General features: G+C 40.6%; 4 protein-coding genes across 4 annotated transcripts; 3 read left to right on the top strand and 1 right to left on the bottom strand.

The window, feature by feature from the left end:
• Nucleotides 1–1,154: 1,154 nt before the first annotated feature.
• Nucleotides 1,155–6,394, bottom strand: RB195_000028 (uncharacterized protein; the record flags this gene model as incomplete). The annotated part of the gene is made up of 12 exons (XM_064196155.1): nucleotides 1,155–1,212; nucleotides 1,332–1,406; nucleotides 2,964–3,061; nucleotides 3,236–3,331; nucleotides 3,383–3,499; nucleotides 3,568–3,626; nucleotides 3,686–3,863; nucleotides 5,288–5,422; nucleotides 5,510–5,598; nucleotides 5,930–6,086; nucleotides 6,168–6,275; nucleotides 6,329–6,394. The coding sequence occupies 12 exons, from the start codon at nucleotides 6,392–6,394 to the stop codon at nucleotides 1,155–1,157; spliced, it is 1,236 nt and encodes a 411-aa protein (XP_064052036.1).
• Nucleotides 6,395–6,687: 293 nt separating this feature from the next.
• RB195_000027 (uncharacterized protein) lies at nucleotides 6,688–10,192 on the top strand (the record flags this gene model as incomplete). The annotated part of the gene is made up of 8 exons (XM_013443687.2): nucleotides 6,688–6,748; nucleotides 6,816–6,984; nucleotides 7,431–7,557; nucleotides 7,646–7,756; nucleotides 7,824–7,880; nucleotides 7,934–8,024; nucleotides 9,904–9,964; nucleotides 10,045–10,192. 8 exons carry the CDS (start codon nucleotides 6,688–6,690, stop codon nucleotides 10,190–10,192), a joined length of 825 nt encoding a protein of 274 aa, XP_013299141.1.
• Nucleotides 10,193–10,841: 649 nt separating this feature from the next.
• RB195_000026 (uncharacterized protein) lies at nucleotides 10,842–14,834 on the top strand (the record flags this gene model as incomplete). Its single annotated transcript, XM_064196154.1, has 14 exons — nucleotides 10,842–11,023; nucleotides 11,098–11,234; nucleotides 11,291–11,439; nucleotides 11,499–11,585; nucleotides 11,642–11,739; nucleotides 12,050–12,119; nucleotides 12,190–12,294; nucleotides 12,742–12,804; nucleotides 12,891–13,037; nucleotides 13,123–13,243; nucleotides 13,298–13,440; nucleotides 14,226–14,347; nucleotides 14,548–14,671; nucleotides 14,730–14,834. The coding sequence occupies 14 exons, from the start codon at nucleotides 10,842–10,844 to the stop codon at nucleotides 14,832–14,834; spliced, it is 1,653 nt and encodes a 550-aa protein (XP_064052035.1).
• Nucleotides 14,835–16,247: 1,413 nt separating this feature from the next.
• Nucleotides 16,248–17,048, top strand: RB195_000025 (uncharacterized protein; the record flags this gene model as incomplete). The annotated part of the gene is made up of 5 exons (XM_013443685.2): nucleotides 16,248–16,272; nucleotides 16,353–16,465; nucleotides 16,568–16,704; nucleotides 16,773–16,866; nucleotides 16,929–17,048. 5 exons carry the CDS (start codon nucleotides 16,248–16,250, stop codon nucleotides 17,046–17,048), a joined length of 489 nt encoding a protein of 162 aa, XP_013299139.2.
• Nucleotides 17,049–17,092: the final 44 nt, after the last annotated feature.

The following is a 17,092-nucleotide window of genomic DNA, read 5'->3' as shown; positions in this document are numbered from 1 at the left end:
CTGCCACTGCTCTTTGTCCTACTCCAGATAAAAGCAGTTGAAAAGATCGACTTTCAATTAACATCCACATTGTTGAATGTCGTATCGATCTTGATAACCTGTACACGAGGTTGTTAAATAAATTTATTGGCTAGCGGCAATGTCGCCTTCCTCAGAGCTTGAAATGGGGTTCAAAGTTCAGAAAAGCTAACTGCATTGGAGTCGAATACAGCTGCAACACTTTAGTCACTCTCCTCGCAATAAACACCTGGTCAGTCGTATATCGGTCTGGACGAAAGCGAGCACGCTCGTCGAGTATAATCGGTTCCAAAACCTTGCTCTAGAACACGCAGCAAGAGATTCCTCGGTATTTCGTAAGGTCCATGGAGGATAACTTCTCGTGGACGGGAATTATGATAGCGTGTCTCCACACACGAGTCAGGTACCCTTTCTATTCCTTTCTTTTTTCTAACCATACTAACCGAGAGATCATTGTCATCTCCAGAATCCCAGAAGCAAGAAGATATTTCACCATTTAATTTCATTTCTGTTCAACGATGTTGAAATGTGCCCTCCAGATGTACAGCGTTGCCTCCTCGACTCCTGCTTAGGACAGTAGGACAGGCGAACACCTCCTGATCTTGGTGTTATACCGCATTCACCGAGTATAGGGTTTTCTCAGCTCAGGGTTTTCTCAGTTGATCAATCCATATAGGGATGCGCCTACGCGTTCGACTACCAGACTTCTTTGAGGTTTACGAACGCGCGTGCAGCCTTACAATGACTTGCGCGGGCTAGCCAATGTGCCAAGTCAGTGTTTTTATCCTTCCAGACAAGCCTGTTGCCAATTTGTGCGGATTCGAGCCTCCTAACGATTGTAGCTACAGTGAAACCTCTTGCCGACTACACTACACCTACACAAGATTATAATAGATTATCGCAAAAAAAAGAATTTTCGGTTACAATTACACTATTCCATGAAATAGTTGAACATTTAGAGAATGAATTTATGCCTTGTTGAAGGAGAGGATGCTTCTTCCTTCCAATTAGAATCAAGTAGGAATAATGAACAGAGAACATTTTGATCTCCAATCAGTTTTTTTTTTCACAATGAATAACTTAATAGGTCCAGCTATATGACCATTTGAGAACATTTTATTGGGAATGAACATCTTTCATGCATTGATTACACGGGCGAGCTTCTGTATGCGGTTGAGGAGAATATCGCCGTCTCTAGAAATAACAACATTAGCCGAAATAATTGGAGAAAATGTTATCATCAAACAGAACCCAAGGGCACTATATATATATATATATATATATATATATATATATATATATATATAACATACTTAATGACGGCCTTATAGAGGTAGTTCTTCGAATCCGGATGATTCATTTCAATGACGCCACGGACAGCATCAATCCTGCAAAAACCCTGAATTTCCAATGAAAATGACTCAGCTTACGATTAATCTTTCTAAACAACTACATTCATCAAAGAGCAAAATAGGGGGGTTGAATAGTCGGATCAAAATGAATGAAGCACAATGGAGTTGCGTAAACGGCTGTTCTCGAAGCAGCGCGTTGGAGAGGGCGGTTGGGATCGAGGTGGAACTACTCCGAACTGCAGCAGTGAACGGTAACAAAGGTCCTCACTCGATCCTAACGGCTGCGCTACACCGCACCGCTTCAAGCGCAACCGCTTACGCGTCCTTCATGTCGTTTTTGACTCTGCTGTACATGTTTGAAATTATAAGGCATACAAATTATCTTAATGCAGAAGTTTGCATGCTAGAAAATGAGAGGCAACCAAAAAAGGATGTCCATTGCTGTGATATAGGAAACATTATCACCTTCGGAGTATAGTCACACTCTGAGCGAACGTACAGTTATGCTTGCGAGCGAGCAAAAATTTCGAGGAAGTTACTTGAATGAGGTGACAGCTAGCAGTAAACCGCTAGAAATCATTCCATATTTGGGAAATCACAAATTTGTGAGGATGCAGAAGCCTTAGATTTGCGATTCATGTCAAATCCAGATCGTGCCATTTTCATTGAGAGAAAAATCTCTTCCAACTCCATATAGAAAGAGTAAATGCTGTAGCTCACAAAACAACCTCGAATTTGGTGTCCACGCTGTAAAAGGATTGCACTCATGTACAGTTTCACAATGTAAAGATGGGCTGTGAAATGACTGGAATTTAGCGCGATGTTCTTCCGGAAGGGTTTTCGAAGTTTGGATTAGACCAGCACATCGCTTAGAATGTCTACACTCACGTCCATATCATGCCTTTTTCTAAGTCTTTACATCACATAAAATGTCCAATATGTGATTTTTAACATTCAAAATAGGTCTGGCAGAAACTCTCAAGACCGACAGCCGATTTGGTTTCAAGTAAAAAGGGATAAATCGACGATGTAGTGGTGGAAAACACTATGAATGTATGAAAATAGCAAAAACACTAGAACGGCTGATGTTCTGTGATTTCTGCAAGTTAATATGTTGCTCCTTTGGTTTTAGACTTTCCTTCCAGCTTTTCGAGAGGTGAGCAATCTGTTTCTGTAGAAGGTATGATGTTGCACACAACTTTTTCTAGAGCAAAAAGGTGATTTTCTTAAGCGAAATGTATGAGAGATGGGGACGCATATTGACGTATTGATCTGGATTAACCTATTCTTTCCTAAAAAAAAAAAACCAAATAAAAAGACAAGTTGAATACTTTCCAGGTTAATCCCAAACACAAAAAAGATCTGAAACTTAAACGGATATTATAAGCACGCTTATCGCTGCGAGTATGCAGTCAATACATCACTCAACGTCACTACAATAAACAGCTACGAATCCGCTACATTTTCTGTTTAATCCAGACCTTGAGAGGACTGAAACTAGCGTCATGAAAGCTAGATTCGGTTTTATTGTACAGCCGGTTTTATTGTAGAAGATGGTTGGAGCAAAGGGAAGCTAACATACATAACACTTGCCTACAATGCAGTTGTCCTGCTGCAATAAGCCGATGCAACTCTTTGTCAATAAAAGCACGAGAAACACCAAAATCTTTCGCCATCATATCTACTCTCACCTGAAAACTAGTACTTAAACAGCAAACTCGAGGAATGATACTCCTGCAGATATAAAACTGAGAATAAAACAGCAAACTCGAGGAATGATACTCCCGCAGATATAAAACTGAGAATAAAATAATTTGATTACAAACAGGTTACAGAATAAGCAAAATATCCTTATAATTGCTCACTGTCTTGTATGGCGTTAGAAATTGTTCATATGCTCGAAGTCGCATTCCACGAGAATAGTAGTTGAAATGTGGAGCAAGATAACGATCAAATTTGAACTGCAAAACAATTAAATACGAATTTTTGTGCGGAATAAAGAAAAAACCTACTCTTTCACTCTCAAGAGCAGCAAGCTGTATAAAGAATCGATCATAGTGGCATCCATAGTATGCTTCGAGATATTCCCGTACAGGGATCAGAGCCCCATTCAGTCCACCTCCTGTGAGCTAGAGAAAAAAAAAAACATAAGAGACCCTGATTCCAGGAGAAAAGTTTTCAATCAGCAATTTCTCACTTGCTCCTGGATTTCGTTGCACTTGATAACCTTAGCTCGAAGATCGGGACGGTCGAGTGCTAAATCAAGAACCAATAGTAAACAATAATCAAGAGAATATAACGTAACCACAACCAACCAAACAGTGCAGTGACAACAGTGTAGAACACGAGGTTTTCGTAAGTCATCAACTCGTAGGAGCCAAATGTAGGTACCGCCTCAAGGTAGAGGGCTGCAGCCCCAGTGAAGTCTCGCACAGACATTTTGTATAAAGCTTCATATGAACGAAGACGGTTCTTACGTTCCCAGTCACCACCCTTAAAACAAAAGGTGGACAAATTACCGGAAACATAGGTGTAAGCAGCTGAGATAGGAATTTTGGAAAGCAGAAAAGATTCACATCCTCCAATCACAAGAGAACTAACTGAAAGTATTCCAGAAATCATTTGATTTGGTCCCATTATTTCATGCATGCTTAAACCAGAAGCCTTGTCTTCTATCACATCTTATTTGAGAGCAGTTATACTTCCGCCCCTACATTGTCACATTTTGAAGATATCAATCGAGTTGTAATTCTTAGAACACCTTTGTAAATCTATGACTGCTAAGCTCTCTCTCCCTCTCTCTCTCTCCCTCTCTCTCTCTCTCTCTCTCTCTCTCTCTCTATATATATATATATATATATATATATATAATAATGGCTCTAAGAGACTGCGATATGAACTATTTAATGTACTTATGTAAACGACCAATAAAGTTTGTCAGGGATTTTTTTCTTAGTGTACTTATCTCATTCGCGACAATATTTTCAGCATCTGATTTTGTGTTGAATACAGTTTGATCATATTTAAGGTAGAGCGAAACGAACTGGTCAAATTGTTGGAGGGTATAAAGTGCTGGTATCTATAGGTGCGTGGGCGAGTGTGGTGTAGCGGTTAGAGGTTCCGCTTCCTGCACGATCGATCGGAGGTTCGAATCCGACTATTGCTCACCAAGCCTTTCATCCCCCGGGGTCGATAAATTGGTACCAGACTTGTCTGGGAGGATAAAAACACTGACTTGACACATCGGCTAGCCACCGCAAGTCATTGTATATGCCATATACATGTTCTTAAACCTCAAACGATTCTGAATTGAAGTGAACGTGGGGGCGCATCCCAAGCGGATTGATTAACGCCAGAAACTTTATCCTTTTATCTGTAGGTGCGATAGTCGGAGCCGGTGTTGTGACCTCCGTCACCTTTGAACGGTTTGGGAAGGGACCTCCTTCACTTTTAACCTGTTGGGGAAATTACACCTTCACTTTTGGACAGTTGGCGAAAGGACTCCCTTCACTTGAACTGCACCCCATGAGCTAAACCCGTTTCACCTGAAGAGGGTCCACCTTCTCTCTATCGCACCTATGCTGGTATCATTTTGTGCTGATCTGAGAGAGGAATATTGAGCATGGTTTGTTGGTCCTACGAATGATAAACAACCAAACACAAAAAAGAACCTATCCAAGCCAGTGTAAGCAACGGGCAGAAACAGAACATAACAAGAGAACTATTTTTTCTAGTTAAGGCAGCGTTTCAAAGACAGGTGCTCCTCTGACCAAATTCTTCTATGTTGTCAACGAATGTCTACAAGACAAGGTGGCCAAAATATAACAGGAGAACGACTAAAGTTAATTGAACTATCTTCAAAAAATTGATAATAAAAGGAGCAATAAAAAAGAGTTTTGAATTAAAAGAACGCTAACCTGCTCCATGAGTTCCTTTGCCTTTGTGATATGTTGGTTGATTAAACTGTGATCAAGGAAGAATAGCCCAACACGGATCATATTAAAAACTAAATCGATGCGATAACCCATACCGACCGTTTTGTCATATGTGGACTAAAGAGGTAGATCAATCAGCACAGCACTGGTAAAGAAAAATGTGATTTGAAAATGTGATCGTTTGAGGAACATAGACCGTCATACCGTAAACGTTTTGCATGCGTTCTCCTTGTCCCCTATTTGACAAAAATATTCGAATTTACGCAACCATGCAAGGCGAACTTCGGTACCGCCTAAATGCAATATCGTATAGTCGGGTCGAAACGACATGAACCACGGTGTAGTTGCACGAGCAACCGTAATGGAGCGAAGCGGTTTTCAACTGTGAAGCCGTCTGGGAGTGGTTTGCTAGACAACCTGCTAAATTTCTGCCAAGTGACGTCATCTGAATTTTTCCACAGTTTTTCTTGTTTTCCTTCTTTTTGCTTTTCTTTCTGCTATTTTGTGGTCTTTTATGTTTCTACTTTCGTATTTTTGTTATGTTCGCTGTATTTGCTTTTGCTATAGAGAAGGAACAGGAACACCAAAGGAATGAAATTCGAGCTCCGTGTCAAGAGAACCTACCAAGATTGTTCTCCGCATCAACGATCTCCGCTTCTATTTCCTTCAATCGTTTGTTGTTGTTTTCTTTCATTAGCGCAAGTTGGGCAGCGTCTACGGGGACACCAATCTCTCCACAAATTAATTCATAGAGTGGAGCCATATCGAACTCTTTAATAGCCTGTGAAGAAAAAATATTGGAATTTTGCAGTCGAACTTTGCTAGTAGTAAAAGATATCCAGTAGAAGAAAACTTGACGTACTGCTTGTAATTGTTGGAGTTTTTGTTTTTTGACATCTTTATCAAGCTCAGGATGATTTACAAGAAACCGCAGTTGGGCTAATTCCATATCTGGATGTTTGGAGATCACCTGAAATGCGTATTCAAGCAGTGGGCAGAGGTTTTAACTTTAGAATAAACAACCTCTTTGTCAAAGCTACCCTCTTCTTCAGGCTTCTTCGAATCATTCTGCTTTGAATTATCCGCCATGGTGCGGGATGGTTTGGAGCAAAATGCTTAAAGGGTACTTCTGGAAGTCGGAGAAATCGACAGAACTCTTCTTGTAACCACAAAAGCAACGTGAATATGTTGCAGGAAACCACAATACGATTTGAAAAAACACCACAAGCTAGACCGTGCAGATTCGCGATGATGACAATTGCTCGTGAAGATGCCCAAATCCGCAATTGCAGATTTGTGGCCAGCCATCGAATTCAGGGCAAAATCACCCTCAACGGCAGCACATCACATAGTTGGTATCTAGCCGTGCTTGCCGTTAGGGTATGGGTTCGTTGCCACCGGCTTTACTTGCTCGTCTTCAGAAACGAGGGATTGTGAGAGCTGGTAAGTATTTTGGTAAAGTTCGTTAATGGTTTTCTAGAGTGGTTCTTAACGAGTGTCTAATTTACAGCCAATGAGGAAGTTATTGCTGAAAGTTATGATTCTGCCGACGCTAAAGAGAAGAAGGCTAATGAGGTGAATTCGTCGGGTGCTCCTGGTTGTCCTAACAAGTATAATCCGTATCATCTATGCTCCGAGTTTTGCTATGATCATTGGAGGGAAGGGACTCCGGAAAACAGGTAAATCTTTTTTTGTCAGTTCTCTCTCTCGCTTTGGAAGTACTGTATATATCTGAAGTAAGTGGATTCTTTTTCTTCGTTTCTTTTATCATTTTTTACCGCCAAGCCCGGGTGTAGTGTAGCAGCTAGAGGCTCCACTTCCTGCACGATCGATCGGTTCGAATCCGCCCTCGTGCTCACCAAGCCTTTCCCTCCGGGGTCGAAAAATTGGTACCAGACTTGCCTCGGAGGATAAAAAAACTGACTTGACACGTCGGCTAGCCACCGCAAGTCGTTGCATAGGCTAGTTACACGTTCGTAAACCTCAAACGATTCTGAATTGAAGTGAAGGTGGGGGCGCATCCCAAGCGGATTGATTAACGCCAGACATTTTATCCTTTATCCTTTCCTAGTTACCAGTTCTTTCCGTTAACTTCGTTTTACTGATCAAATTCTGCAATTGCAAGACTGTCTGAGTCGTACCTCCGCAAGCGTCGCCGAATGCTTGCAAAATTTCCACTTCCTGAGCCATGGGTTGAAGTTTATGATGCGGGCATAGCGAGATACTATTATTGGAATCAAGATACTGATGAGGTTTGTTCTATTTCCCTTGTTTTATTCTGCAATTTTTTTTTTTATTATCTTCTAACGTCAAAGTTTTGTATGTGACACATCCTTGCAGGTTTGTTGGGTTTCTCCTCGGCATCCAATCGCAGTTATTGGTGAAGCAGCGCCTCGTGTAGCGAAAGATTTGAAAGAAAGGATGGAGGGAGCTAATGTTGTCGAAAGCCATGTTAGTATGGAACGAGATTACAATGAATGCAATTACTTTATGCTATCATTACATATCCTTTTTCAAGGAAAAGCGAAATGATCAATCTAAGCCTCTAAAATCAGCTCTTTCGAAGAAAAAGAGGGTAAGCCTTGTTTACCATTTGTGTTGACGGTATTAAATGTCCACATTATTAAGCGTAACTCTGACGATTCTGACGGCAACCGAGGGGAAGAAAGTGATGACGATCCATCCAAGCTTGAAGACATGAGCGATAGGGACCGACTTAGTAAGTTCAACGGCCTTCTTCCTGTTTTGTACATCTATTGGCTTGAGAGGAACTGCTTCCCGTTCTTATCATATTCGGAAGAATTAAATTTCGAATCTGATCTTTATCTATTGTTTACGACTTCCCAACGCTCAGCTAGTTCATTAGTTCATTGATGTTTCGTAGGTGAAAATCAGCTGGTCTTGATCTTAAAGTTGTCCAATTGAGGTACACAGTCTGACAGCTTTCACACTTTTCTAGTCGCAGTTTGCTCAAATCCAAATACTAATACAAAAAAGGGATGTGAGGAAGACCTGACTGCACTGCTGTTCCAGAATTTATTACTGGTGGCTGAGCTATGGTAAATCAAAAGAGCCGTGTATTTGTAACTGGGAGAGTTTCTGCTATTTATTTGACTTATTATTTGAGGCCGTACACGAGTCTGATTGCTCACTCAGACTGTGTACGCTACTACGAACACCTGGTGCCCCTGCTTTAATTAAACGCAATCAGGCGTACCACTGTACTCCTGATTGATTGAGAACCCACCAGCTATATAACCTGCACTGTTATGTGGTTCATTGCAAAAGGGTCCTGTGGTCCAGCATCAAAACCCATGACCTGGAAGATCAACTGTTGAGGGGAGCATGGAATCTTTGGCAACAACCATTCGTGTTGTCAGGCTAAACTGCCGAATACAGTCACGTGAACTCCAAGAAACCGGCCTGACTACAATTTTAGCATATCTTTGCGTGCAGGGCGCTCGTCGGTTAACGGTGACCGTCTGGTCCTTTTATATCAACAAACGGTCCTCGTCATTGCTTCCACGTTTTAGTGGAATCATCGACGCCATCAGCTCACATGACACGGGTCAACCTTTTTAATGCCTAAAAAGCAACGCAAGCGAAAGATGAGAAATCTCAAACTTCAGCTACACTTCGTTCCGACGAGTTACGAGAAAGATATTTAGAAAAGATGCGCTAAACCTACTTCTGCATCTAACTTCTTAACGAAATGCCTGGGGCCGTGTAGTGCAGTTGGTAAGAGGTTCCCCTGTGGCTACAATCGGAGGTTTGAATTCGCCCCAGTGCAAATCAAGCTTTTCATCCCTCCGGGGTCGAGTTGGTACTAGACTTGTCTGATAGGATAAAAACAGTGACTTCACACATCGGATAGGCCCCGCAAGTCATTGTAAGGCTGCACGCGCGTTCATAATCGCTGTGCTTGTTGCTCATTTATACATTGACGTATCATCGACCTCCGGAAGACAAGAGGATGCTGACCCTACTTGTTATAATATAACGTTAGATGGGTACTGTCTGGTCCAACATTTCAAACAAAAGGACTTTAAATCCTTGTTTTTCAACGATTTACCAGTATCTTTCCATCCAGTGCCAATTCAGTAGCAGAACCGGAACGTGCCTCTTTGCTACTATTTAGCCACTCTTATATTCATTTATGTTTATGTTTGCGGTCTAGTTTCGAAGGCTTTGTAATGATTTGTCAATTGCACTTTTAATCTTGTTTTTTATTTTATAACTCTTCAAGTGTCAGTCGTAGTCGCCTTTTTTTTCTAGTGATTCTTTTTTCTATTTGGCACGGACATTCGAGAGGATCTCTGTCTTTTCGTTCTTCCGTCTTTTTTTTTTAAGAAAATGAACTAATATCGAACCATACTAGTATCCCTTTTTCATTTTTTTCTGCATTCTTCGTTTTAGATCACTCGCAATTTTTATCCTTTCGGCTTTTTTTGTGTTAATTTTCTCGAAAACAGTGTGACAATGATTTACAAAGTAAGCGACAAACAATCCAGATAAATTTATCATATAGCTTCATCCTTCTTTTATTATTATATTTTGAACGTTATGTTGTACCTCTCTATTCTCCTCTTTTCTTACAGAACGTGCACGACGTAAGGGAATTGATCCCATGGACCCTGCAGCCTACGGGGATGTTGCTGTGTGAGTATTTATGATTCGTTTCTTGGCCTGTCTTAAATGTTTGAAATTTATTTGTAATCCTTATATCGGCCACCTTTCAGAGGGAAGTGGTCATCGGGGCTCCATGCTCATGATAAGACGGGCGCCGACGTCACTGCTAGTGGGCCACTTTTCCAGCAACGTCCTTATCCTGCCCCCGGAGCTGTCCTGAGGCAGCAGAAGAAGAAAGATGATATTGAAGAGGAATGATTAAGCGATGAGGAAGAAGTTTTTAATTTTCGACAGTCTTCTTCCAGTCTTCCTTTTTTGAATATGACAACAATTGAGTGAAGATCTTCTTTAAGCACATTGAAATGATTTTTCTTTCTTTCGTTCACACAATATGCTCTGTTCTCACTTTTGTTGTTAGTCATTTGTGTGCTTATTTCTTGGTCCTTTGTGGATCGCTCACTATATATACATATATATTATATATATATATATATATATATATATATATATATATATATATATATATAACCGTGTAATTGTTGTAATTTATGCGCAGTAGTATCCTTCAGTTTCCTGCATATTTGAGTCGTTCAGGTCACTCACGCACTCATTTTCATTCGAAGTTGAAGTAGTACGGGCTCTCATTTTGGCATTGATGGCACCATCATGTTATCTAGTTGTTGCGTCTGTGGGGTCCTTTCTTATCTTCCTTGACGTTTCGAGAATCCTACTCGTTAATAAAAGATAAGAGATCTTGCATGTTCCACATTTCATAGTGTCTTTTCATAAACAGTGATATTGCCGTTAAGCACAGTCCAGGTAAAGGACTCAGGAACCCTCTTCATATTTATTGCTCGTCACATTTTTCGTTTAATTTCTCATGTATTTCTAAAGAGTTTTCAGAAAGATGGGCTTCTCAGGAGTGCTAGAACTTGTGGCATCAAGTGTTTCTAATGGGCACAATGCCGTTAGTAACCGACTACGTGCAATCGATCCATTGTGGCTTGTTCTTGGAACTGTAGGAGGGACAGTAATCTATCTGAAGGTGGTTCGACTATATAGGCGTAGCGAAGAGCCCTTGCTTAAGCGGTAATTCTCTTTTTTCGTTTCTGTGAATGGTTTTTTCACATCACTTCATTTCTCAATCTTATGATCTTCATCAGTATGACTGCCTATGCATTCTCCCAAATTCGTCGTTTACCTCTTGTGAAGAAGAAAATAGACAAGGAACTAGCAGGTGCCAAGAAGGAGATAATTGAAACGATTCACAAGGATGACAGCGATAGGGTGTTTATTTCTGGTACGTACTTCCGTTTTTTCTCATAATTAGACATAGAAAGGCTCCTTTATTTTCAGAACTACCGGTGAAAGCCATTTCGTCGGATTCAGTACTTGATCTTGCTAGCAAGTATGAAATGTACGGTAAATTTGCTATTGATGAGGGTCGTGTCTCTGGTGCTGTTTACACTGATAGGTCTCCGCAACATATCGAACTCTTGACCAAGGTACAATCAAGTGGTAAACAACATAAAGAGAAGCGTTATTTGTGTCCTATGATGTTCAGATCTACAGCAAATATGCCTATTCAAATCCACTTCACCCAGATGTTTTTCCGGGAGCCCGTAAAATGGAAGCAGAGACAATTCGCATGGTTTACAAATTTATTGGTTTTACATTACTTGTTGGATCCGATAATTCTGCTACAAGGTCTTAAATCTGTACAATGCTCCACCGGAAAGTTCTGGGAGTCTCACAACTGGCGGAACAGAATCAATAATTCTTGCTTGTTTGGCATACAGGAACAGGTAATCATTGGTTTTCATAAAGTCTAGTAATAAAGTTTTTCTTTTTGCTTTGGTAACGTCTGGTAATTTGTCCTCACAGTGTCTTCTCTGCAACGATCACAACCATCCTGGATTCTGGACAAAACTTTTCATCAGTTAAATAATATCATTTGACTGATTTTCTTTTCCTGAGTAAGCGGGCAAAATTTCAAGAGTAGATCTATCTTGAAGCTTACATTCAAAGGTAGAATCCATTTCATTGCTCAGGGACCAGACACATTCTTTCATGATTATTATTTGCGTGTGTTTCATTCACTGTTTTTTTTTGTAGGGTTTTGCAACTAGGCGTTGAAACTCCTGTTATTGTTTGTGCAAGAACGGCGCATGCTGCTTTTGATAAGGTGAGGTTGGGATGTGTAATACCGTGGTTAGACTACAGTGAGCTACTCATATCTTCGTATTTACTGTTAGGCGGCTTTTCTTTGCGGTATGCGTGTTCGTCATGTAGATGTGGATAACAACAATCGGGTCGATATAAAGCTTATGGAGAAGGCAATAGACTCTGATGTCTGCATGGTGAGCATATTGTTAAATAATGCTTTTCATGTGCTTCTGGTGGTATAGTAAGGTCGGTACAATTGCGTAAGCGTCTGCACGCGAAGCGACGCGGTGGAGATAGCGGTTAGATTCGAGATGGGCCCATCGCGAACTATATTTACGAATGGTGTCAGCTCCGTCGCACCGCTTCGAGCGCAAGCGCTTATGCAATTGCCCGTAGTGCATGTCGTTTTGACACTACTATATCTTCGAATCTCACAGTAATGTGGCGCTTTCACACTCCTTCATAAATCTGCTTGTTGCCGAAAAGGCAGCAAATCTCGCACACCGAAACTTTTTTGCCTCCTTCACGACTACTGGACCAATAAATCACGTTCCGTTGCTTGCAGATGATATATTAATGTTGATGTTAACAGATTCTTAGTACAAATGTAATTGTTGGTATAATAATCCGATCATTTGCAGCTTGTAGCATCCGCGCCTAATTTCCCGTCAGGTACTGTGGATCCTGTGCCAGAAGTAGCCAAGGTATATATATATATATATATATATATATATATATATATATATATATATATATATACATATATATATATATATTCATGTGAGTTCAGCTTGGAAGCAAGTATGGGATTCCAGTGCATGTTGATGCATGTCTAGGAGGATTTCTTATTCCATTTATGGCTGATTGTGGATTCAGTATACCTATCTTTGATTTTCGAAATCCTGGTGTGACTAGTATCAGTTGCGACACTCACAAGGTAAGTATAATTTCCTGCTCCTCCTCCAGTATCGTTTTTTTTTTTGTTTTTCACGTTTCACTCTTCGATATTTTCTTTAATTTAGTACGGCTGCACACCGAAAGGAAGTTCAGTAGTAATGTACCGTTCCAAGGAATTATTGCACTACCAATATTTCTCAGTTCCTGAGTGGACCGGTGGAATTTATGCTACCCCGACCATATGCGGTTGGTTAGAAAAAGAAACTCTTTTAACACAATTTTGTAGTGTGCTCTACATAGGAAGCCGTGCTGGAGCCAATTCAGCCGCCGCTTGGGCCACATTATTGTCATTTGGTAGAAATGAATATCGCAAAAGATGTGAGGCGATCATTTCCAACGCAAGGAAAATAGCAGCAGGCATAGAAACTATCAACGGATTAGAGGCAAGTTAATGCAGTCATTGAATTATGCTGGAATAATTTGGTACTGCGAAAAAATTAGATTGAAGATTCAACAAAAACCAACATAGTTTCCTTGTGGACGTAGTCAATGATAACCGATGAGACACTTTCAATTCTTGATGTTATCCTCGCAGTATTTTCATCGTTGATAAATTATTGCTCTCTCATAACTTTGAAGGGCGGGTGTGGCGCAGTCGGTGGGAGGTCCGTTGTAACCACACAGTAAAGGGTTCAAAACCGCCCTAGTGCAGACCAAATCTTTCATCCCTCCGGGGTGGATAAATTGGTACCAGACTTGTCTGGGAGGATAAAAACACTGACCTGATCATCGGCTGGCCTCCGCAAGTCATTGTTTAGGCCAGTACGCGTTCCAAAACCTAAACGATTACGAATTCCAGCAAAACGCGTTGGCGCATCCTAAGTGGATTGATACGCCAGAGACTTCATCCTTACTTTACATAACTTTGAGGTTCTCAACATATTTCGCGGTACATACTCACGAACCATTCGCTATGAATTATTCGTTCTCTTGGAGTTGTTGATTTGATTGAAAACATTCTTTTCATTTTGTTCGGATGGATTCTGGACCTCTTCTAAACTTGTGATATTCTGAAAAGTTCTGGAAATCACGCGCTTTCTCTTGCCCATTAATACATATTTTGCCTACAAATGACATCGTGTTTGAATTTGTTCACTTCTTGGATCAATAGTGTTCCTTTAGTCACAAATACGGTTGTGTTCATTCACTGTTTAACATAAGTTTTCAGCTTCATGGCTCTCCAGACGTATCGGTGGTTGCTTTCAAGAGCTCATCATTCAATATTTTTGCAGTTAGTGATAAAATGAACAAGAGAGGATGGAATTTGAACACTCTTCAGAATCCTAATGCGTATGTTGGAACTGCTACTCTTTTCTTCTTTATTTTGTCTATAGAACAATGACGGTCACCACTCTGTTCTTTGGAGATTTCATATTCATTCATATATGGGATTTCATTATTTTGCTTCTTTGATCGAGATCTTTATTTTCAAAAGCGTTTGAACATCACCTAATTGACCCATTATTTGGTTGTGAAAGGATTTTCTTTAGTATTCACATATGTCTTACCTACAATCACGCCAGTCAAAAGGTGGTTGATTCTTTTCTCAAAGATCTCGCAGAAGTTACTACTGAAGTGATTGTCAGCTCCGACAAAGGAGAAAAAAGTCCCACGGTATGAATTTATCACAGTCTAGTGCGTCAAACTTCAAAAGCAAAGGAGCTTATTCCAGGCAGCTCTCTACGGAATGGCAGCTCAAATTCCCGACAAGTCCTTAGTGGACGAAATGACGTTTGAGTTTCTCGATGCGTGTTATGCGGAACCTCCTCAACACTAATCTGGCAGTTCTCGTTGGAAATAATTGGTGTTATTACTATCTCATTTAATAATGCTATTACGCTGCTGTGGACTACACTTGTTTTAGTCACTTGTTTTAGTTGGAATTTGCAAAATCTATCATTATTATTATTTATTTGATTGGTGGTCATCCTTTCACATCGCGGATGGATCTACACTCGACATGTTGTGTAGCGGTGACGCAATGCGTCTTGAATGCGTCTACAAATCCCTCTCTACGGAACGGGGAAGTTCTCCGGACCATTGTAGTTTCTTACTTTTTTCAGCACAACAGTGTATGAATAGAATTATGTAATTTTAGCGAAGTCCTTTTTTTTAACAGTCTCTTTGCTTGTTTTGCTCCTAGGGCTTCCTTAAGACTTTAGTTTGTACTGTCCTTTTTTGCGTAACTGTATACTGTTGGCATTCTTCAAAATCGTTATGCTAAGAAAACCTTTCTCCCCTGATTCCAAAGCATCTCCTCTTCATAAGAATTGGATTTCTGCCACCTCTATCCGTAACTGTGCATAGCTATCCTTGGTTGAGCACCCATTTTTGGGGTTTGACTGCGACTGCTAGTAATGCAATGCTAATCATGAACAACTACACAGAAAGTTGAACAGCATTTGAATGTGTGATGATCTTGGAGGCGCCCTAAGAGTGAAAGAAATGATAAAACTAATGGCAGTGTACTTTGCGTAAACTACGTAATCCAACCCATGCATTAAAAGTGGACTTCCGTAGGAAAGAACTAGAAGGAGAAAAGAGGTCTATATAACTTTCCCCGTACTATAGAGAAGGCTCAGTGCATCCCTACACAGGAGACGCATCGCATCAGGTGGGTTATGCCTATACTGGGTTCATAGATTATGTGGAGGAGGGTGATTCCGTCCATTTCTTCCTATGTGCCGTAAAAAACGGTCCCGAAGATGTGACTTCGAGCATTCCGGGGCACAAGATGAATTTTGCTGAGCGCGACTTACGGTAACCACACATTTAGGCGCGCCAGCTTTGTGCACGCGCCGCAACTTCCCGTCCGTTTTTTTTTAACGGAAGATAGGAAGAAATGGACGGAATCGCCCTACTCCCCATAATCTACGACCCCGTATAGGCATAACTCACCTGAAACCCGCACCCATCCCAGATTCGTGGAGTGATACTTTTAAGCCGACTCTGAATGTTGTCAAGTTGTTGCAGAGGATATTTTTTTGATTAATTAATAGATTCGTTTATTCGTTTGTAGTGCCCAATAACGTCCTTCGTCGTTTGCTGACGGTCACAGTACTTGTGATATTCATTTCACTTATGCCATAGATGTGCAGGGATCGTTTTAATTGTGACCAATATGTGATATTTTTATAACATATTCCATTGATTACTCGAAGTGATAAAACTCATACGAACATAAAAATTTATGAAGGATATTTTTTGTTCACTGGGTATGTCGGAAAATTTCGCAATGAGTTATTTCTGTAAAGCTTTTCCCATATTTATTCTGAGAGGAAATGCTCTTTCCAAGGGATGCTGTTGCGATTACGACCAAGTCGGGGTTTTATTTTACTAAAACGCTGGGTTTCCGTCAAACTTGAGAAGTCTCCGGAACCAAAGTTCAGTCAGTCTGCTGCATTCCAGGTGAGCTTCTGTTTTTTTCTTTTTGAAATTGTTTCTCGCAGGAATTCTGTCGTAGATTGTTATCGTAGTGCATGCATTCTAACGAAACATCTGTTAAAATAGGGACGAAAGCGTGGTGCTGGTGTTGCACAACCAGCTTTTAAGTTCGACTACTACAGTAGCGACGAATTTGGTACGAAAAAACTGATCTCAATTCTCGGAAGTCTTGTTGTTTTCGTCCTGTACTTCGGATACTTGAGGTACCATACTATTTTGATTCCATATTTGGTACCAAAGAAGAACTAGTTGTTAATGCAGAGCGTTCCAGAGAGCCATCCGATTTGGATGAGATATGGAACACACCGCCGCATATCCTCACAGCTAACTTGGAGCGAAAAATGCTCCGTGACCAAATCAGGGAGGTGGGCGTGCGTTTATCAGGTTATGTTTTTCTTCGTTATACAGCGTAAATTTCGCTTTATAGGCTGAAGCAAAAAATCAGGATACTACATTATTGAAAGCACAACTAGAATATGTAGACGTCAAAGAAGCAGCCCTCCGGATACAGTTCCAAGCAAAAGAGAACAAGAAAGCGTCACTTTGACTCTTATTTTTTATTGCGTTTATAGAAGATTTGATTTTATTGTC

The sequence above is a fragment of the Necator americanus genome, chromosome IV, assembly GCF_031761385.1.
Source record: "Necator americanus strain Aroian chromosome IV, whole genome shotgun sequence".
NCBI lineage: Eukaryota > Metazoa > Nematoda > Chromadorea > Rhabditida > Ancylostomatidae > Necator > Necator americanus.
The sequence above is the reverse complement of the archived record's forward strand: the minus strand, read 5'-3'. Positions and strand labels throughout refer to the sequence as shown.